We start from the raw sequence: 20,821 nt of genomic DNA on the forward strand, positions 1-20,821 counted from the left end.
TGACCTAGGCTATCGTTTAATACTAATTTTAGCCCCCCTCTCCCATGGTCACCGCCCTCATCGCGTCCTCAAAATCGGATGACTAGGTACGGGGGTCTGGGGAGGACGCGCCCCAAGAAGCTCACCTCCAAGGCGTCCATCCCCATCGTCCGGGAGGATCAAATCGATTATATCGACGAAGATGTCTCCGGCGCTCTCCAACAAGTCGAGACTGGTGTCGAAAAGGCCGAAGAATCGGTACGTACCACCCCCTTTCACTAGCACATATGCACGATAGATCACGTGATTGTATATCAGAATTTGCATCCATTCATACCCCCAGCGATGCGCCGATGAAGTACACCTGCTAAACCGTGTTTTTTCTATTCTCTTTGTAGGAAGTCCATCTCCAAGCTGCCATAAATGCTGTTGCCCTTGGTAAAGTCAGCGAGGCGAATATCCCCACGCCGGAGACCGTCCTTAGTACCATTCGATATGACGAGCTATATCCCCCTACTTTCTCTCAGCCCGCGACATACATTAGGTTCTCCTCGACTGTGGAGGACTGTTGCGGATGCCCATATAACATGGTCGAAGAAGATGACGTTTTCCTTAAGATCTGGAACGAAAAGAAGGACCCTTCTGCTCCTCGATGCACTGAAGATCAGTTCGAAGAAGTGATGTATTTCTTCGAAGAGACTGCGCAAACCAAACAACCATTCGCATCTGTGGACAATGCGCCTGTGCTTTCCTTTGAAGAGATCGAGGAGTCTTTCGATGCCGCCGTAGACGAACATATAAAAAGGTTCGCCAAGGATATATATGATCATTGGAAGTCGCGAAGAGTAGAAGCTGGCAACCATCCATTACAGCTAGCGCTCAAGGTAAGAAAATGTCCGATCATGTTCAAAGCTATAATGCTAATGACCGCAGTTTGAAACGGGCCAAGAAACCGACGATGGAGATCCATATGTATGTTTCCGCCGACGTGAGGTTCGACAGATTCGCAAGACGCGTGGTAGAGATGCGCAGAGCGCCGAGAAGCTGCGTAGACTGCGTAAAGAGCTGGAGGAAGCGCGCCAGCTGGTCGCATTCGTGCGACAGCGTGAACTGGCCAGGAAAGAGATGCTTATCATCGAAAAGCAAGTCTTCCAACAACGAGCCCAAGTCAAGGATATGAAGCGTAAGCTTGGCATCAAGGACGACGATGAAGACCTCATCAATCAAAAGGTAGGACCTCTAACCAGCACTTTTGGCGACGTTACTGACATTGTTCAGCCCAAGAAGAAGCAAATCGAAGTTCCCAGTATCCAACGACCTGTCGCGCCACAGCTCCGCGTCTCTCAGCGACCTGGCGGCCCGGCTGCCGAAGACTTGCAATTGTTGGAGGAGGTGCAAGCTGATAAGGAAAACGAGATCTTGCGCGATATCAAGCAGAACTTGCAGAAACATATCAAGTGGAACGAGGGATATGTGGATCTGACGACGGCTCCATTGAGTACATCTCCAAAGCGAACTTTCGAGGCCGCATTCCGCCCAGCTATTACAACTCAACTGCCGACTCCGCCATCGTCAGACTCAGATGTGAATGAGAATGCTGTAGATACCATGCATCCATATTTCCGCGAGCAATTCGCGGCAATGAATGTGGACGACGATACCAATAAGATACCTTCTTTCAGACGGCGTATAGGCCGAGGCGGTCGCGTCATGATTGATCGCCGGAATTTGGCGGCTCGAAATAAACTAGACATTGACCCTCTCGCCTCGGATCGGTTCAAGTATGATAATGATGACGATGATGACGATATGGTGTTTGTGCGTGACAAGTACGACGTGCGAGTCATGCAACATCGCGTCGTCATGGCAGCCAAAGCTCGTGATATGGCCACCCAAGCAGCTCAAGCAGCTCAAGCAGCTCAAGTCCAGGCGCAAGCGCAAGCGGCCCATGCAGCCCGGCAATTGATGGGAGAGCGCAACGGGACACAAGGCTCCAATCCTGGGCCCGGGGCTGTCACAGCAAGCCCTGCTGCTTAATGATTGAACAATATCCTCTTGCATGGTCGGCGTCGGTTCTGTTTGAGCGTGTGTCATTATATCCCCTTTTGGCCTTTACTGATTCCCTTCTCTCTCTCCACATCGAGATATATTCTATTCTCCGAAACTGGCACAACAAATCATCTCTTCGAGTTGTTTGTTGTACTATTTCGGATATCATGTTTTGATAATTTGTACATAAATTCCATAGCGCATTACTCGATGCTTGTACCACTAGAGAAAACATCAGCAAATGAATCTGAACGTTCATGCACACATATTGGACGATCATAATCTAGAAAGAGAAATACTTACATTGAGCAATAGAATAGACCCGACAGCTGCTTGAAGATTAATTCTTCCCTTTCTTTTGTAGTCCATGAAGACTATCCTCTGCGGAACGCTTGTTGCTTCCACTCGAAACGAAGTCTGCAAGCATCGATGAGAGTTGTTTTAATATCTCCTTTTCTCCGGCACGGACTTTCACGGCCATTTTGTGACGGCATGCAGAGCTTTCTAAGCTAGTAGAAGGCAAATCTCGAAGTATCTGGTAGTCCTGCTCAAGTGTAGTTGCGTATTGAGATAATTTGGCACGCACAGCATCAAGCAGAATTTGTGCTTCTTGATTATCTAGAGCCGGTTTCGGGGGCTTATTTTTTGATTGTCGCTGCTGCAATTCTTCCGCGCTAAGAGTCAAGACTTTGACGAGAATGAGGAGCTCATCTGGTAGAATGTCTAGTAGCGACGACTCATCTGGCAGCGGACGTGGAATGCAGAAGCCATCTTCGAGGATCTCGAAGTTTTCAAGGAATTCAAGCTATGATTGACGTTAGTATATCAGAACATGAACTATATAAGTATGACCTACCTGAGGATATGGTTTGCTTTCGACATCCTCAAACCCAGCAGCATCGCATATCAGGGTCAGAGGCAGTTCGACAACATCATATTGAGCATAATTGTCGGTGATGTACCCATATCTTCTCAAGAGATCCGCTCGTGGTATCTCACCATAATCATTGAACAGCTCATCCCCGGCTTTGACAGGCTTGATGGTTCTCATAACGAGTGATTTCTCTTCTTGAAAAAGCCGTGCCTGCAAATAGTTAGGGAACATTCTATGCAAGGGAAAATATAGGGAGAAGGGGTATCTTACGTTATTCCTGTCCGCATTAGCATTGAGAAGATCTGCCAACGGTACCATGCCCTTTGGCAGTTGTTCCTCGTCATCAGTGAGGTATCCATCCTGTCCATCACCCTCTTCATCCTCGCCCTTTTCAATATCAAAGGCATACGCCATGATCAACGACCCCATTCTATGTGCCAGTTTGAGTAGTGAGTGGGCACCTGCATTGTCGTTGTAAGATGCAACCCCTGAGGCGGGTGGGAAGAGGTGGGGGTTGGAATAGACGATTGGGAGTACGGTCTCGAGGATTGACTGGTCTGCTTCTTGCTTGCCGATTTTATCAACAATAGCACTAGCTTGGAGATGAGAGAGTTCTTCATCGGTCCAGAACATCAATGTGTCAAAGCTTGTTGGGAGGACCTGAAAGTATTGTTTCCAGGGCGACTGATCGCCTAGCAGGTACTCGTGGATCATCACTAGAATTAGCGAGAGCCATGGTCCGAGTTCTGCTAGCTCTTGGGGGATGTGTTTATTAAGACGCGAGTTCTGAACGGTTAAGAGTATGTCTCGCGGGATGCAGAATAACTCTTCTCCCTCCTCGATGTCGGTGTTGGCGACTAGGAACGAGATGGGTTAGTCATTTCCAAAAACATAAATCTATTTACAAGTCGATGCAAGAAAAATTCACCAACGCCTCTGCCAGATCCATGAGACCTGAGATCTGAGATCCAGATCTTAGGACTGACCGTCACGCCAGGCTGTTGTGTGAGCCATTCGCTAAATTGGTCGCTCTGATATTGGAAGCTGTCAGCATCTGAGAAATGGCTTCTAGTCGACATGGCGGGGACGGAGGAGGAGACTGCAGCAGAGCGAATCGGCAGTGATATTCCTTCCCCGAGTATAAGAGGAAAGGACAGCAGATGGCACCACAGTACTGCAAGACCTCGTGACACACGCAGAGGGGTAGAAAATATTCCTGGCTGGGGGAATTACTGGCGTTCTGTGTATAGTCTGTGCTCGCTTCGGATAAATGCCAGTGCCGGCGGATCTGCCGTCCTTTTTCGTGGGAAGCGTGCGCCAGCGACCAATCGATAAGCCCGGAGATAAAGTCACAAACGGCAGAAAAAGCATTAGCTTCTCCCCTCTCTCATTACTCGCCCATCACGCAGAATTCATTTGCACTCCAGACTTTGCGACTTTCTCGGAAATAATTACTCTCCTAGTCATACTAGCACTATGATTGCTATCGGCCTAGAGGGGTCCGCCAACAAGCTCGGCGTGGGCATCATGCTGCACCCGAAAGATGGCAGCCCCGCCCAGATTCTGTCGAATATCAGGCACACTTATGTGCCTCCACCGGGTGAAGGCTTTTTACCAAAGGACACGGCACAGCACCACCGTGCGTGGTTTGTCAAACTCGTCAAGCAGAGCCTCAAAGATTCCGGCGTGCGGGTGGAAGATGTCGACTGTATTTGCTACACCAAAGGACCTGGCATGGGCGGCCCTCTTCAGAGCGTCGCCGTTGGAGCACGTATGTTAAGTCTTCTTTGGGGGAAACCTTTGGTTGGTGTAAATCACTGTGTTGGACGTATGTTTATTCTTTATTATGAATCTTTATTTCTTTTGCACATCCTCGAAGAGTGCAACCTCAAGGATAGAATATTCGAAGAAGAAAAGAAAAGCTTACATATACACAGATATTGAAATGGGGCGCCAAGTAACTGGTGCGTCTAATCCTATTGTTCTATATGTCTCTGGTGGCAATACACAAGTCATAGCGTATAGCTCTCACCGCTATCGCATATTTGGAGAGACACTTGATATCGCGGTTGGAAACTGTTTAGATCGATTTGCCCGGGTACTAGGTATATCCAACGATCCTGCGCCGGGATACAATATCGAACAACTCGCCAAAAAAGGTGCGCAGTTAGTAGAAATACCGTATGCTGTCAAAGGCATGGACTGCTCCTTTTCAGGTATCTTAGGACATATAGAAACCCTGGCAAATTCCTTAGGATTGAACGGAGTCTCAGGGGGTGCTTGCGATGATGCTGCCCAAAACGACTTGGATGGTAACAGCCAGTCTAATGGCAAAAGCAAAATTACTCAGGCAGATTTATGTTTCTCGTTACAGGAGACTATATATGCTATGCTGGTCGAGATTACAGAGCGGGCCATGGCGCACGTTGGTTCCAAAGACGTCCTTATTGTTGGCGGCGTTGCGAGCAATGAGCGATTGCAGGAAATGATGGGCATTATGGCGCGCGATCGAGGCGGCAACGTATTCGCCACGGACGAACGCTATAGTATTGATAACGGTATTATGATTGCCCAGGCAGGCCTGATGGCCTATAAGCAGGGTTTCAGAACGGAACTCGAGGACGCGACGTGCACTCAAAGATTCCGGACAGATGATGTGTTTGTCACTTGGAGAGATTGAATAGTAAAGGAGGGCCTCTATTGCACCCCCTTGAATGCATAACCGGTGTTTTGGAATTTTGAGTGCGGCGGGTACATATGTACATTTGCGAGATCTATTTCAAGTTCTCTGTTATATATTTAGTAGAATAGACAGAATATTGTCGTTAAAGCAAATTATATTACCGAGCCTTCCGTCTGGTGAGGGATCAAGATAAGTATATAATTATTCGTAGTCTTCAGAGTCATAATTATCATCCTCTTCCTCTAATATCGTGGTCGAGATCAACGCTCTTTGTTTTCCAAAAGACAAGTCTGCTGATTTGGCCCAATTAGAGTAGATATCGCCGAATTTTGACATTCTATGATGTGTGTTATCAAACTGGTCGTGATGGGACCGGCTTCCGCTTGGTTTACTATACGCTTTGTTCAAACGTAGGTTAAACTCCGAATCTGAGTATTTTGACGATTCACTACTCTTTCGAGTGAGAATTGAGGGAGATTCCACTGCTTGAAAATCCTCCCCAATAGCCCAATGCCACACTGCGAATAACAGCAAGCCAGTGGCACCACCAATCAACACCGCCCATCCTAGGAACAGGAACAGGGGCTAAATGAATCCGCAGGTCAGCTAAAGTTGTATATTTAATTATTTCAGAGTAGTCCTACCTGAAGCTTTGCCAATAATCTGAATGGTGCAAGACTCAGATAGAGCATGCCTTGTGCCATGTGTACAAACGGCAGCAGGAGAGTGCCTAACAGCGCGCGGAGAGCGTTGATGAGTAGCCAAACAGGGTATGTTAGGTAGTACAATACTACCAGGAAGCCTTGCCAGACGGCATGCCACACGCTGGCATCCATCGCCTCTCTTCTTCTACAGCATAGGCCTAAAAAACACCAACAATGTTGTAATAGAGTATGGACGTCAGGGAAGTAACAATAAGGTGACGTTGTGGGATTGGCTGCTGCTAGTCCCGAAGCGGGCTGGCAGCTGCACGGGCCAAGGCGAAAGAGGCTCCCGCATAGATCGGCGGCCGGCGATGATTGCTCACCCTACATAATTCCTTCCTAAGTATTCACCTGCACTGCGTCGTTTTCCCGCTCTCCTCCAGGCGTGCAATCTGCGGTATCAAGGTACAACACAGCTACTGTACTGCTATTCTGCTGTCACCCCTGCCGCCCCTGCCGGTCCCCCTCCCAGACCAGCAGCGCCGACTGCTGGCTCGCTAACTCTCCTTTCAACCGTGCTCCCCGCAAACCGGCGTTCCCTCCCCGCTCCAGATGGGAAACAACCCCTCCAAAAGCCCGCCAGAAGAGCTGGCAACTCCCACACCGGGCGCTCACAACTCCTCTGGCAATGAGCGAAAAGTCAACAGGCGGAGGTCCATCAATGCGCTCTCCGGCACAAAAGCAACCGCTGCCGACCCGTCGGCTTCCAGGGAAAGCGCTACGGGCCAGTCCGCGTCTCACAGACAGCCTCCAGTGCAGCAGCGTCTCCAGTCGCGCAACGTGCCCAGCACAGCTCAACGCGTCCAAGAGCTTCCAGAGAGACCCAGTGGAAGAAGACCAGATGGCCGGTATCATCCCTCGGCTGCTGTCGAAACCTCGAGTCCCGTACAAGTGCCTTCGACATCCGGCCGGCCGACTACTAAGCGGGATGCTGGATATGCGCCAACAGCCCCGTCAGCTAATCCATTAAACACATACTATGGATCGTCTCACCTTCAACGCCCACCTCGTTTGCCTCTGCCTATTGGGGATGCAACCGCCACCCCGGGCTCGCCAATTATCGCTCCGGTAGACCTGCAGACCGACACAGTGCCTTATGAAGACCTAGATAACCAGGTTCCTCGAGCTTCGATCTCATTAGATGACCCCCATGTAGATGAGGATGAAGTAGAAGATGAGCTGCAGTCATATGCCATGGTCGGACCCGGCAAAGCCGTACCAACCATCATCGAATGGAAAGCAGCTGGAGAGCGGGTCTATGTGACCGGCACATTCGTGAATTGGGAAAAGAAATTTAGGCTACACAAGAGGTATGCTTCTGTCGAATACCATCCTTCCCCGTGGAGCACGGCTTGTCAAAGTCACGCCACACCATCTGATATGATTACAATCGGCGGTCTTCCTGCAGAGGCTAATGTGATGTAGTGAAACGGAACCGGGCATCATGTCTACCACCTTGCATCTTCGACCGGGAACCCACCATCTCAAGTTCATCGTTGATGGAGACATGAGGGCGTCGGAAAATCTCCCTACCGCTGTTGATTTCACGAATCATCTTGTCAATTACATTGAAGTCGTTGCAGATGAAACCCAGGGCCAGAGGTCACGTCGCGAGAGTGACCGGGCTATGAAAGCCTTGGTGCCCCCTGGCGTCCACCCACCTCAGGTGCTACCCGATACGATAAGAAGCAAGTCAACACAAGACAACATTTATGCCTCAGACGAGGAAGGGGAAGAGCCGGAGGAGGAGATCCCTGTAGGCGACTTCCGTCATACCCTTCCGCAGTTCCTTGTAGATATCGACAGAGAAGATGAAGGGGCCGAGTATCAAAGGGCCGCAAATGTCATAGCCGACACCTCCACGCCGCCAACTCTTCCTCTCTTTTTGGGACGGTCGATTTTGAACGGCACGACCCCTATGAAAGACGACAATAGTGTTTTGAACTATCCGAACCACACAGTCTTGAACCATCTTGCGACGAGCAGCATAAAAAACGGAGTGTTAGCCACCAGTGTAACTACTCGATACAAACGAAAGGCAAGTAATCATAATTTTTGAACCATTGAAGCCGCCTTGTTCCTAACAATGCATAGTATGTCACTACTATTCTATACAAACCGACACCAGATGCAGTAGAATAACCGAACCTTATCGTACATCGCCAAAACAGTCATATGGTCAATATGCGACAGACCCCAACAACTCCCCGCTCTTCATCATGATGCTTACGACAAAAATTATTCTCTTCATTATCTCCTATATCTTGCGGGCGGATTCCTCGAACCCCCAGATTCTCATGATTTTTTTTTCCGGCCAAGATTCAATGGTCTAATGGTTAGAACTGAGTACAGGAACGATAGTGAATGTTATGATTGGGCGGCGATAATGCTTTTTTTTCAAGGCACTTTTTTTCTTGTCTCATTGAGTTGGATTCATTTCTTCTGGTTATTTGTGATGTGGACGGCTTTATGTGTATTTTACATTAATGAATACATGAATACGAATGCTTGATCGATGATCTTGGATAGGGGTTTCATCTTGGATAGAGGTTTCGAGTTGAAACACTTGGTGTAGCGAGGGAGAGATTATACATGTATGTAGGTGTTTTAAGATCATGGAATCTACCAATCCCATTTTAATACATGGCTGTGAAAGAAATGTTTCCAAATCTCGCAACATTTCCATCATTATATAACTATATAGGCGTAAATCTTTTTAATTAACTTTATTCCTTCCTAATTAATCACCAACAAGCCTTTATTCACTTCTACACGCACGCACCCCTTAGTTGATAGACTCCTTCTCATGTCCCTTTATAAATATATAACTAGATATGCATTTGCCTGCTATGCTACTCAATACGCCACTAGTCTCTAAGAATGCTCAGAAATGCTCTCAGATAGGTGAGGTAGATATATATAAACGTAGATTAGGTGTGTTTCTACTTAAACTTTTATTCAACGCGCTTCCAACCCCTAAATGCCCTCAGGAACACGTTTAGGCAGATGAGATAGGCCTATGTAAGTATATAGTAAGTGTGTTTCTACTCACTATATTATTCAATACGCTGCTAATCTCTTGGAACACTTAGAAACATATTTAGGAATATATTTAGGAATGTATTAGGTAGTGAGACGCGTGAGTAAATATTTATTAAATAATTCAAATAACTTTAATAATAAAACTGGTAACATTTTAAACACCTACTATAGCTGATTGACGCTTGTAATATTACTATGACGTTTCCAGATTTATAAAACGCTGTCAAATTTGGCAACGTGTTATTAGTAAAGACATTGCCAATTTGGAAATAATTAGGCATGCATAACTTTTTACGAAAAGTTTCAAACCAGAAACATTGCACAACGGTTGCAGGGCGGTATCCAGAACTCAGCAATTTCTCATATTGAGAGTTTGACCATAGTGAAACCATTCTAGCTATAGATAGATGTTTTTTATTTTCTCTGTATACCTTTGGCTTATATTTTAGAGCCTTAGGTCTTCTATGTACTGCTAGATCATATTTTCCAATTTATATTCAGAATGCGCACTTTCATTAGATCGTTACATGTATGGTCATGTGCAGAGCAAACAGTTTTTATTTTTATGTCAAATTTTCTCCCCTATTGTTATCTAATTTATGCAATCAAGATAACTACGTGCTACTTTACTCCAAACCTACCACGTTTTATCCACAAAAGAAACGGTAACAGTAGAATTCAAACCTCCACTCCAATGTTGTCGACATAATTGATATATGTAAGTTTGTATAGTAATGTCCGCTTTTCTAAACCACAATGTCAATCAATCAATTCAAGTGGTCGCATATGGGCTATTCATTTAGAAATATACAAAATTGGAAATGACAGGATCTTATCTAGATATGTATCAGCTGCTGGTGCATATTTTACTAGGGCTTTCGTATGGTAATTAATCCTATCCTTTCTATGAAGCTGACAATCTTGAAAACTCAGGAATACTTGAAAATTCCCAATCTTAATAATTTATATTGAATCTCGGGCGTCTTCTATACGTAATTGCTTGTAACTCCCTGAATATGGAATCCATAAGAGCCAATTGGTGTAACATTGAATTCTGAGAAACCCAGAATAGACCCACCTATTTATAATATTGATGTGTTATAACTTTCATTCTTCAATCCACAAGCTCTTTCCATCACGTATAACAGTGTGCCCTCGGGGAAAGTTACCTGAGTAAAAGATTTCGCCGGTTTGCGGATCAGGGTATGGGAGGAATCTACGTAACTCGCCCGAAATTTGATAAACATCCCAAAGCTGTCGCAAATCAGTTTTGCACCATTGTCCGACTGTTATCTTCGTTGGCGGTCAACACTACTTATTGTGTTCAGCCATATTACTCGTGGGATGACCCATCGTTCTTCGCTGGCAACAGCACGAGTACTACAACAAGCATCCCCACAACACCAACTGCGACAATAATTTCCTCTTCGCTAGGCAAAACAGCTACGGTGGGTGTATAGTAGGAGCCTCTACTTTCGAACGCTGAAAAACCGATACAGAAGGCTATTGATTATGCTATGCTTGATTCCATTAAATTCTCTACTCTCAGATATATCGTATGATATGGTACATATATAATACATAAATTTGTTCAGTATTTCAATCCGATTTCCTCGCCTCCACTCCCTCTACAATAGACCAAAACAACTCTTTGCAGGGCACCCGACTCTCCAATTTGGCACATAAAAGGAAAGCACCACTCAGTTTCCGATGGAGACTATACGTTTCTTCGGGTGGAGGAGCCAGTCTTTCACGAAGCATGACGGGAATAAGTGCCCGTACACGATCAGTGATTGTCTGGTCACGGAAATCGTAGATATCAGGGGCAGAGTCCCTGTACGGTTCTGCCAGCGTGATGACTGAATCGATGTGGGCGTCCACCATTGCCTGCGACTCGTAGCCGGTGAGATACCCTAATTTCAGAGAAAGTTCTCGGCAACGTTCTCTATCATTCCTGGCAGCGGCAATAAGTGTCCGCATGTAGGAGTCGACGAATTCCGGCGGATATTCACGCGAGGCTCCAAAATCGAGCAATTCAAGCCGGTTTTTTTCGGCGTTATATAGGAAGTTGGTCCAGTTAGGATCAGTCTGCATAAAGCGGAATTCACATACTTCACGTAGGCAAAGTCGAAGGATTTCGGTTCCGACCCAGTCGCGTTGTTCCTGGGTGAAATCTTTTATTTTTGTGACGGCTATCCCATCCATTCGTTCCATAGTCAACACCTGCTTCCCGGAAGCCTCATGGATGACTTCTGGAACGACAAAAGATGCATTTTCACCAAGTAAGGCTCTGAAGCGATCTGCACATTGGGCTTCTCGTAAGTAGTCGCACTCCCAACCAAGTTCAACCCGGGCATTGGCAATGGTCTTATCCAGAAACAGCCCTTTCGGAAGCAAGCGAGATGCAGTAAGAAGGATAGATAGGTTGTTTAAGTCTGAGTCTATAGAATCGGCAACCCCGGGGTACTGTATCTTCACAGCCACCCTTCGTCCGTCTTTGAGGACTGCTCCGTGTACCTGCCCTATCGAGGCGGCAGCCATGGGAGTTTCCTCGAATGACTCATACAAATCTCTCCAGTTGCTACCAAGATTATCGACGAGAACTTTATCCCGTTGAGAGCTTGGCATGTAATCTGCACGGTCCTGAACTCGTTGCAGAACAATTGCAATCGGCTCGGGTAACATCCTTGAATCTATAACCTATTAGATATGTCTTTATCAGCAGCATAAGGCTGTACAGACCTTGAAGGCTCATCATCTGTCCCAGTTTTAAAGCAGCACCTCTCATTCTGGACAATTTCGCCACTAGACGCTCTATGTTATTAGCACTAAACATGACCGACCCATTGGATCCATCGCCATTTCCAGTAGCTCTTCGCAAAGTTTCGCCAAAAGCACCAAAAGCCATTGACGTGGCTAGTCCTCCATACTGCCAAAGTCTGCCAAAACGGGTGGAAGGTACCCGAGATTCCAACATTTGGTAAGTAGAATCAGTAGCGGGCGGTGTTTTTATACTTTCGGACTTCTTTCATAATTAGTGCGGGATTTTAAGTAATATTGTGATGAATATTGACTAACTTCGAAATTTTTGGACAGAAGCTCAGATGATTGAGAGACCAATTCTCCCAAATCCTTAATCTCGCTTTTTAAAGCTGGGTCATCCACAAGGGCAGCTTCTGTGTCTTTGTCTTTCCATTGAGATCCACTCTCCGGATCACTGCTAGCTTTGTAGTTATCGGCGCTTCGAGCTGATCTGTGCTCTGGCAGTTGAGATCTAATGTTCGTTGTCGGTTGGCGTCTCTGTTTTGATAATAGTAGATTCGCAACCCTCGGGCTGTGGAATACGCCATGCAAAATCTCTTCGGATGGGTCTTCGGGCTTATTCTTTTGTGAATGAAACACATCCGAATTTATATGCTTATCACCAATATGTTGATCACTTTCTTGTGTTGTGCTCGTGGTCTTTGGTAGCTTAACCCTGGGTAAACTCGAAAGTACAGGTTTTGATGCCGCTGCAGGCTTGTAAAAAGTGTCCTGAGCTTGGCTGATGATTAGATTATCGGGCCTGGCATTTCCCTCATCGGATGCTTGTTCCCCTGGAACCTGGTACTCCGCCTGTCTTTGCAACTTCTTTGCTTGGTCAGCGGTTAAACCTTTTGACTTTTCGGCTATTGTTTGGCTATTAAATAGCCCCGATACACTGATACCAGATCCCTTAACCTCTTGTTCCCATTGTATCCCGCCTTCTTGAGCTTTCTGACTTGTTGCATCGTCTGGTTTTATTCCAGAAGCCTCCGAAGATGGGGGGGACGAAGGGGACGATTTCTCGTTGAACCGCTGGATAAGTTCGGAAGCTGCTTGAGCAGTCACTATAATTTCGTTTGTCTTGTTTCGAAGTCCCTCCGTCAACGACGATGTGCGTGTGTAGACATCTAATTGTTGCCGTCGGATGGCAATATGTTTGCCGGTGATGGATTTGGCGGCATGGAGGAATTGGGTTGCGTCTAAAAGACGCCGTCCCGTCATTGCGTATGTATATATGCCGCGACTAAGCCGATAACATATTGGAAAGGGCGGTATGTGGTTTTCAATGAACTTTTGAGGTTGTCAATAATGTCGCATTTAATCATGTGCCGACAAACCATATAATATTTTCTGCCCCCGTCTCCCGCCTTCCTTCGCTGCCAGCCAAGATAAGTAACCTGCTGCCCGAAATGCAAGTCGCCTGTAAACCGACATGACCAACATGTCTTCAAAAGCCGATCTAGACAACATGAGCCGTGTGGAGCTCGAGAAAGAGATAGTTGAACTTGAGCTTCGATTGGAAAATACTCGCAATCGGTTGCAAAATGGCGCAAAGCTCCCTGGCAAGAATCCTTCAGCAGACTCGTCCATCACAAGTAGTATGTTACAACCAATAAGGAATATATGAATACATGCTCAATAGAATACTTTCTGAACCTTTAAAGCATTTAACAGGAAATCACAGCTTCCATCATTCGTGCATTCCCTTCTGCTGATATGTGACTCGGCGTTGCCTCTCGGTTCCTTCGCCTATTCAAGCGGTCTAGAATCATTCATAGCGCACAACAAAGCTCTGCCGGTCCAGAATGCGCATGCCGCATCATTTAAAAGATTTCTTAAGCTATCCATCACCTCAGTATCCAGTACTTCTTTACCCTACCTCTTCGAAGCCTATCGTTCGCCAGCAGAGCTTGAAAGATTAGACAATGATCTAGATGCTTCAACGCCTTGTACAGTAGCACGGCGAGCAAGTGTAGCGCAGGGCAGAGCACTTTTAGGCGTATGGGAGAGGTCTTTTCGCGGTACATACTTGCAACGCAGTCATGCTGTCGATTCCTCTCCTGCATCTGCTGTGGCGGCTATTGAAGGGTTTGCAGAAGCACTGAAATTTGGCGAGAATGATGACGAAAGCTTAGGCCTAAGTGGACATTTCGCTCCATTATGGGGTGTCTTGTGCTCTGCAATGGGGATTGAGATTAATCTAGCTGCTTATACTTTCATGCTGAATCATGCAAAAGCAGTCATGAGTGCTGCTGTGCGTGCATCTGTCATGGGCCCTTATCAAGCGCAGAGCATTCTGGCCAGCGAAGACCTCTGTGATTTGATCAATGAGCGGATAGCGTATGAATACGACACCAAAACTGAAGACGCTGGTCAGGTTGCGCCAGTACTAGATTTATGGGTGGGGAGGCACGAATTACTATACAGCAGGATATTCAATTCATGAAGGCCCCCGACATCTAAGCGAGCACCACCATTCAAACCTCCAGAAGATAGTGCTGGCATCGTGATGCAATCAAAGAAGCTAAACGTTGATTCAATTCTATTCTTACATTTTGCGATGGTGCATCGCAGTCAAATACAAATCAATTTACCAGCCATACCGGTAACTCCTGAAAAACTTTGTGGCTCCCATGAACGACATCACATCAGGAGTACGACGTCGGAGTGAATCGAAATCGAATGAGCAAATATGAGAACAACTTTCCGAACGCCAGTCGCTTGAAGTCCATAAGCGGCATCATGCTAAGGAAGGATCCATAAAGTACGCCGTGCGATAAACCTTTACAAACCAGTGCTAAAAAGATAGTGTACAATTCCAAAGAGAGCACAGTGTGGGAAAGTAGCCACAATGTACTTCATGAAAGGGTGACATGCATATAATCGTTGCTTCCAAAAGACTTGTTACAATTTGGACATTTTCGGGACCGAGAGGCTTGTCGTTCTTCCACACATTCTTTGCAAAAGACATGCCCACAAGTTTTGATGGCAGTATTTTTGAAGTTGCGCCGACATACTGTACAGAGTGCAAGAGCCTATATTGATATTAGCAATTGAATCAGAATGGTTACGGAGCGACAACTTACCCTCAACATTTCATACTCCGAAGAGGAATTTCCGAGAGATTTGGTTCGCCAGTTATCGAGGCTCTTCTTGGTGTCGGAAAGTGACGCCTTCAAACCCTCAATTTCGGCCACGGCTTTTCTATGAGCAGCGGCTGTAGCAGATATCGAGGAGTCCTTTGTCGATGCCACAGTCTTGAGTTCAGCAACCTGCGCTTTAAGGCCCTCGATAGCGATATTGTTTTCATTGTTCTGCTGCTGCGAAGCACGATACTTGTTTGAAACCGAGTTCAAAGCTTCTTTTCCTTCAGCAATTTGCTTTTCTAAATTCACAACAAGAAGACGTGTGGCAGACTCTGCATCCTTGAGCTGAGAAATGATATCAGAACTCTTAGAGTTCTGTAACCTTAAAGTGCGAACCTCAGCGTCACGGGCCTCTTTGCTCTTCATGGCGGCGAAGTACTTTTGATCGGCCTTCGATTTCTCTGCAACTAAACGTTGAACCTTTTCCTCCAGAGCGCCAAATTCCGCTACCTTCTGCGAAGCAAGAATTGAGTACTTCTTGCAAGCAGTTTGCATGGAGATAAGCTCTGTGTTGAGAAGTGCGTATTGCCGGTCAAGGTTTGAATATTTGGTGCGCAATGCCTCCATCGAAAGCTCTTCTGTCGAAGGTTCCTTCAAACCGTCAACTTGAATACGCAATCTTTCTAACTCAGATTCTAGGGCTTGTATCTGCGCTTCTCTTGCAGCCGCCAATTCTCGAACCTTTTCCACGGCAATTTTGTCCTGGTCTTGCGCGGCTTTTCTCATTTGTTGGTCGGCAAGGAGCTCATCCCGGGCATTCCTGATTCTTGCGAGGTCTGTTTCGGCTTTTTGTAATTGCGCATTCTTTTCTTCCATTTCTTTCTGTTTCTCGGCATCCACCCGATTCCGATAAGCAGTTCGCTCCGCTTGGAACTTCTCGGCTTCCTGCCTTAATTGGACGTTCAACGCTTCTAAATGGTTGATTCGTTTAATCACATCTTCATGTTGAGATTTGAGTTGTTTGAAGAGATCGGTATGGGCATAATCCTCATCTGTGAGCTTTGAGTTCTAAAATTTGTATCCGTTAGACAGCTCTTTCATCATGAATCTGTTCGCATAATCGTGTTTCACTAACCTTCACGGATAAGGACGTCACCTGGCTCATCAATTTCGCATTTTCCGCCTCAAGAGCATCCAGCTGTTCCCGTTGTTTCTGAGACGTGGCTATCGCTTTATTGTAGGTTTCCTCCAAGTCAGTGCTCTTTTCAGCAGGAGAATCGGTTCCATTCACTGGTGTGCTCTCTTCGCGACTTGCAGATGACTGGCCGTCTCCACCGGGACGCTGCGCACCAAGAATATATTGTTTTTCAAGCTTAGCGGCAGTCAAACTTTTTGCTCGGTCCAGCTTCTTCTCGGCCATCATATATCGCAAAGAGGCTGCTTCTAGTTGCTCCTCAAATTGCTGTCTTTCAGACAGAGCCTTCTCAAGCTCGCTTATGGAAACTTTCTCTTCAGCCAACTTCTTCGCCAATTTGCTCTGCAATTCTGAAACTTCAGAAGTCGCCTTTGGAGAATGAGTAAGTAATCTAGATATCGTTTCCTTGATATCGTCGGACCGATCTTTTAAATGCTTCTTAAACTTCTCATTATCATCGAATAGAAGCGACGTGCGAAATGGCGGGTGATCTATAGCCGTGTCAGAATTCAGCCAAATTTCAGTTTAAACATGTTTGGCATACCTTTTGCTTCCACATCCGAATCCCCGGCTAATATCTTGACCTCATCGATCAACTGGAAAAACGCAATATTAGACAGAATCCGATTAATTATAGAATTTGGGATTCACTTACTTGTTTAAACCATGCGTCAATTATTCGAAGGTGGTCTTGATGGAAGGTGGCGGCTTTGGTCATTTCTTTGACTTTGGCCTCCAACGTGACCTTTTCCCGCTTGAATTCCTGCATTTGACGCCAGATCGCATCTTTTGTGAAACGCTGTGAGGTTAACATGTTAGCATATTTACATCGCTCCGCTGTCTTTCGGCGCTTCCGAAAAGGTATTTCTAATGCGAGGCTGCATTTTGCGAGACTACACTTACTTCCAGGTCATCCTTCCAGGGCATGTCTGCGTCTGGATGAGGCTTGTTTCCATTGACAGAAGTTGCCTGTTTTTTCAATGGAGGAGCAGCGTCATTCTGCTCAGGACCAGCAGGTCTCTTCCGGTCTTCCATTTTGATGAGACCGGACTCAGACGAAACGGGGGTTGCTTCAACGGCCGTCATCAGTGGCTAAGATGACTTTTGGCACAAAAAGTCGCTGCGATTCAGGCAGATCGGCGTGGTATATAAAAGCCCTCGTCCTGTAGACAGAGGTGGACAGGTGCGCACTGGGTGGAAGGGTGGTGAAAGGTAGTCAAGATAAGCAGAAGACACCACTTTTCAAGGATCAGGAGGATTTTCGACTGGGTCTGTGCTTAGCGTCTCACGTGACCCAACCCACTTCTCCGCGACTGACAAAGTTCATCGCCTGGGAGAGTCTAGATCAAGCTGCGTCGAGTCATCAAGAGCCAGCCTTTACGGGTTTAGAAATTACACGCTGCAATTATGCTTGACTTTATTGCAATGATGTAACTAGGATTCCGCTCTTCCCAACAAAATGTTTTCATTCACAAGCTCTACTATTAGTAAGTCGTCCCACCCCGCACTAATACATTAATGTCGACTTTATCTTACGGACCTTCTTTCATTTAGAGAAGTCTGGCAAGAAATTCGCGCCAAAGGCACCTGCTCGTCGAGTTGGCGCAGGGTCGGCAACTGCATCCAAGCCAAAAGCCGAAATCCAAAATGCACGCCAACCCGAGCCAGAACGCGCAGAGTCGGGGTTACCTGGGGCCTTGGATTCAGAATCTCAAGTGAAAACCCTAGATGCGCCTCAGTTGCAACCATCAAAGACGTCGCCGATAAGCGAATCATCTCCTGCTCCTTTGTTACCAACCCCAAAATCTACACCTGGGTCGTCTGTGCCAACTGTTAAAGCTACCAACAAGCGTCCTGTGTCTCGAGATAAATCTAAGGCTCGTGACGAATCGACACCAATTCCCATTCCTATTCCAACTTCCAGACTGCGTTATTCCGCAACGCCATCTTTGCCTACCGAAGCTACACCTTCTAAAACACAGGATGTCTCACATCTCCCACCAGCAGACGTTTCACAGGTAGACAAGGCTTTCCAAGAGAAGACTTCGCGAGAGACGACTTTGCAAGAGAAGAAACCCGATGGTCGTGATGGTAGAATTCAAAGTTCTGTGTCTATGAAAAGAACTGAGTCAGCCCAAGATGTCATACCTTCCGATCGGTCCTCAGCGGTCTCAGAAGTCAGAGAAACACCTCACATAGAAGGAAGCGATAAGGCGACTGGCACTTCCGGACGAGCCCAGACACCTCGGGTTCCCCGGAAGAGAAGAAAGAGTTCAACTGCCACGGAAGCGACCCCGGCCAAAAAACAGAGAGCTAAAAGAAAGCGCGAACCAACCCCTGAAGAGTCAGAGCACGTTGAAATTGCCCCCACTGTAGTAAGGATGTCGGAATTGTGCAAAGATCTTAGGACGGGCAAAAAATCGAAACGCGAGGTAGAGCTGCGTAATTTGGAAATAGCCGAAGCGGAACGCAAACAAAAAGCTAAAGATGAATCGCGCAACTCCGTTTCTACAGTCAAACAGCAAATAGAGAATGGGGACGGCACAGCCAATAGTGGCGAAGCAACTACCCCCCAAAAGAGTCAGACTGGTCCGCGCATGAGAATTGTCAACGGCGAAATCGTAATTGACAACGCGTCACTTCAAGTGGATCGCCGGGCTGAGGCGGCCAGAGACGCTGAAGATATGGAGGAAGTTTACGAAAGTCGACTCAGCAGGAAAATCAATCAAGCCACCTATGGGCGACGCACCAAGGCAGAATCATGGGATGAAGAATTGACGGATCTGTTTTACAGAGGTTTACGAATGTTTGGCACTGATTTTATGATGATCAGTAAGATGTTTCCAGGCAGATCTCGACGTCAAATCAAGTTGAAATTCAACAGCGAAGAACGCCGGGATCCTGAAAGGATCAAAGCCACTTTATTGGGACCCCGAGAGGCCGTTGATATTCAAGCCTATTCTGAAATGACAAATACTATCTATGACGACCCGCAACTCATCCAGCAAGAATTGGACGAGGATAAGAAGCGGATCGAGGAGCAACACGCCAGAGAGAAACTTGCTCAGGAAGAACTCCTTCGTAACCCTGGCGGTTCATCTGGCGACGCGGATGTTGTGCAAAGTATTGAAACCCCAGATTCACGGACCCGTCCTCGCCCGAAGAAGAATGCAGCCAAGAATATCACTGTCGGGACAGAAGAAATTCTTGGCACTATTGATGATTTTCCATGATTTTTTTCAACATCTGAACTGTATTATTACGTGGCAATGAATGGTTTGGTTTCATTATGATAAACGGCGTAGTGGGCTTGGGATAGTCTATAGACAGTATTAGTGGCGTTTTGAGCTATGATTAGACCAATATATTGGACTTTTCTTGCTAGTACTCAACTTGTTTGCCCATAATAGACTCTCTGCTTGACATGAAGTAACACATATTAATATACAGACGAGTGTACAGCATCATCGTCGCCTTGTAGAGCCAAATCCAGTACTTGGACCCGAAGGTGAGAACGACGAAGACGGCCTTGAGCTCCCTTCCCCTGCGTTATCATAAAACGCGTTCGATGGTCTTGACCGTGTACCCTGACCAGATCGTCGACCCATCATGTACCCAGCCGCCGAACCACCCGCAGCACCAGCTGCAGCGCCAGTCCAAAACCCTGGCTCAAACGAAGATTGTCGACCGGATGGCTTGGAATATGTCCCAGGATTATAATCATAAGGCGGAGGAGGATCATCATCGTCACCACCGCCACCACCACCACCACCGCCCCATCCTCCATTCGATCCCCGTGGTCGCCGGCGACGATTGTCTCCCTGCCTGTTACTATCATTGCCGGATGAATCACGACAGAGAGCGAGCAAAATAATGACAGAAATCCCCACAAACACAATCACAGCCAGGGCACTACTGACGTCACTCGACGTCTTCTGTGTTTTAGAAGTGTCATATTTAGGATTCTGGTACCCATAGCGCCGTTCTCCATCCTCAGTTAATAGAAGCCGATACTCAACTCCACAGCTTCCCTTAAGAATCCATTTGTCGGCTGCATTTCGGTAGCCTTCGCATATCACGTCGGTGGAACCGAGCTTGAATTCGGATGGCAGAGAGGCGGTGCATGTCCATTGGATGTCTTCTTCGTCGTAATCGTGCCCTTGGTTTGTGCATCGCATGGTATCAATAGAGTAGAGTTTGCAGATTTTGGATGGGCCGGTGCATTTTAGTTGTGGGATTGGCGAGACGCGACGGTGAGACGTCATGCGGTCGCCGTGGAGAGTTAGGGTTTGGACATTGGAAAGGAGAATGGCGTTTTTGCCAGGTGGTGAAGCGATGACTAGGGAAAGTAGAAATGGGAGTAGAAGTGGAAGAAAGTGGGGGGCTATTGTTTTCATGTTCCAA

At 46.7% G+C, this 20,821-nt stretch overlaps 10 protein-coding genes across 10 annotated transcripts; 5 read left to right on the forward strand and 5 right to left on the reverse strand.

The window, feature by feature from the left end:
• Window positions 1-78: 78 nt before the first annotated feature.
• BGW36DRAFT_308097 (putative histone acetyltransferase complex component Epl1) lies at window positions 79-2,016 on the forward strand (the record flags this gene model as incomplete). Its single annotated transcript, XM_046212305.1, has 4 exons — window positions 79-237; window positions 378-863; window positions 913-1,209; window positions 1,258-2,016. The coding sequence occupies 4 exons, from the start codon at window positions 79-81 to the stop codon at window positions 2,014-2,016; spliced, it is 1,701 nt and encodes a 566-aa protein (XP_046065985.1).
• A 352-nt stretch (window positions 2,017-2,368) lies between these two features.
• Window positions 2,369-3,981, reverse strand: BGW36DRAFT_365401 (SET domain protein; the record flags this gene model as incomplete). Its single annotated transcript, XM_046214650.1, has 4 exons — window positions 2,369-2,833; window positions 2,885-3,112; window positions 3,173-3,759; window positions 3,831-3,981. 4 exons carry the CDS (start codon window positions 3,979-3,981, stop codon window positions 2,369-2,371), a joined length of 1,431 nt encoding a protein of 476 aa, XP_046065986.1.
• A 397-nt stretch (window positions 3,982-4,378) lies between these two features.
• On the forward strand, window positions 4,379-5,582 carry BGW36DRAFT_308757 (O-sialoglycoprotein endopeptidase; the record flags this gene model as incomplete). Its single annotated transcript, XM_046212358.1, has 2 exons — window positions 4,379-4,730; window positions 4,840-5,582. 2 exons carry the CDS (start codon window positions 4,379-4,381, stop codon window positions 5,580-5,582), a joined length of 1,095 nt encoding a protein of 364 aa, XP_046065987.1.
• Window positions 5,583-5,786: 204 nt separating this feature from the next.
• BGW36DRAFT_433637 (uncharacterized protein) lies at window positions 5,787-6,421 on the reverse strand (the record flags this gene model as incomplete). The annotated part of the gene is made up of 2 exons (XM_046221298.1): window positions 5,787-6,170; window positions 6,230-6,421. 2 exons carry the CDS (start codon window positions 6,419-6,421, stop codon window positions 5,787-5,789), a joined length of 576 nt encoding a protein of 191 aa, XP_046065988.1.
• A 420-nt stretch (window positions 6,422-6,841) lies between these two features.
• BGW36DRAFT_401959 (putative Snf1 kinase complex beta-subunit Gal83) lies at window positions 6,842-8,431 on the forward strand (the record flags this gene model as incomplete). The annotated part of the gene is made up of 3 exons (XM_046218807.1): window positions 6,842-7,599; window positions 7,715-8,327; window positions 8,384-8,431. The coding sequence occupies 3 exons, from the start codon at window positions 6,842-6,844 to the stop codon at window positions 8,429-8,431; spliced, it is 1,419 nt and encodes a 472-aa protein (XP_046065989.1).
• A 2,407-nt stretch (window positions 8,432-10,838) lies between these two features.
• BGW36DRAFT_352087 (putative molecular chaperone) lies at window positions 10,839-13,473 on the reverse strand. The gene is made up of 3 exons (XM_046213375.1): window positions 12,410-13,473; window positions 12,074-12,356; window positions 10,839-12,024 (listed from the first exon to the last, which is right to left on the reverse strand). Exons 1-3 carry the CDS (start codon window positions 13,355-13,357, stop codon window positions 10,931-10,933), a joined length of 2,325 nt encoding a protein of 774 aa, XP_046065990.1. The 5' UTR covers window positions 13,358-13,473; the 3' UTR covers window positions 10,839-10,930.
• Window positions 13,474-13,604: 131 nt separating this feature from the next.
• BGW36DRAFT_401961 (uncharacterized protein) lies at window positions 13,605-14,582 on the forward strand (the record flags this gene model as incomplete). The annotated part of the gene is made up of 2 exons (XM_046218808.1): window positions 13,605-13,734; window positions 13,801-14,582. 2 exons carry the CDS (start codon window positions 13,605-13,607, stop codon window positions 14,580-14,582), a joined length of 912 nt encoding a protein of 303 aa, XP_046065991.1.
• A 412-nt stretch (window positions 14,583-14,994) lies between these two features.
• Window positions 14,995-17,503, reverse strand: BGW36DRAFT_308165 (putative histone ubiquitinationc protein; the record flags this gene model as incomplete). Its single annotated transcript, XM_046212309.1, has 6 exons — window positions 14,995-15,171; window positions 15,223-16,290; window positions 16,358-16,908; window positions 16,962-17,013; window positions 17,073-17,216; window positions 17,321-17,503. 6 exons carry the CDS (start codon window positions 17,501-17,503, stop codon window positions 14,995-14,997), a joined length of 2,175 nt encoding a protein of 724 aa, XP_046065992.1.
• A 51-nt stretch (window positions 17,504-17,554) lies between these two features.
• Window positions 17,555-19,806, forward strand: BGW36DRAFT_74018 (uncharacterized protein). The gene is made up of 2 exons (XM_046222547.1): window positions 17,555-17,904; window positions 17,972-19,806. The coding sequence occupies exons 1-2, from the start codon at window positions 17,877-17,879 to the stop codon at window positions 19,648-19,650; spliced, it is 1,707 nt and encodes a 568-aa protein (XP_046065993.1). The 5' UTR covers window positions 17,555-17,876; the 3' UTR covers window positions 19,651-19,806.
• Window positions 19,807-19,881: 75 nt separating this feature from the next.
• On the reverse strand, window positions 19,882-20,814 carry BGW36DRAFT_433643 (uncharacterized protein; the record flags this gene model as incomplete). The annotated part of the gene is made up of 1 exon (XM_046221299.1): window positions 19,882-20,814. One exon carries the CDS (start codon window positions 20,812-20,814, stop codon window positions 19,882-19,884), a length of 933 nt encoding a protein of 310 aa, XP_046065994.1.
• Window positions 20,815-20,821: the final 7 nt, after the last annotated feature.

The sequence above is a fragment of the Talaromyces proteolyticus genome (genome assembly GCF_021365285.1).
Source record: "Talaromyces proteolyticus strain PMI_201 chromosome Unknown BGW36scaffold_15, whole genome shotgun sequence".
In the NCBI taxonomy this organism is placed as follows: Eukaryota; Fungi; Ascomycota; class Eurotiomycetes; order Eurotiales; family Trichocomaceae; genus Talaromyces; species Talaromyces proteolyticus.

Coding starts and splice junctions, on each gene's coding strand:
- BGW36DRAFT_352087 (XM_046213375.1), bottom strand. CDS start 13,357: ATGACGGGACGGCGTCTTTTAGACGCAACCCAATTCCTCCATGCCGCC. Junction 12,357..12,409: donor TTCTGTCCAAAAATTTCGAA/GTTAGTCAATAT, acceptor TAATTATGAAAG/AAGTCCGAAAGTATAAAAAC. Junction 12,025..12,073: donor ACAGATGATGAGCCTTCAAG/GTCTGTACAGCC, acceptor AATAGGTTATAG/ATTCAAGGATGTTACCCGAG.
- BGW36DRAFT_74018 (XM_046222547.1), top strand. CDS start 17,877: ATGTTTTCATTCACAAGCTCTACTATTA. Junction 17,905..17,971: donor ATTCACAAGCTCTACTATTA/GTAAGTCGTCCC, acceptor TCTTTCATTTAG/AGAAGTCTGGCAAGAAATTC.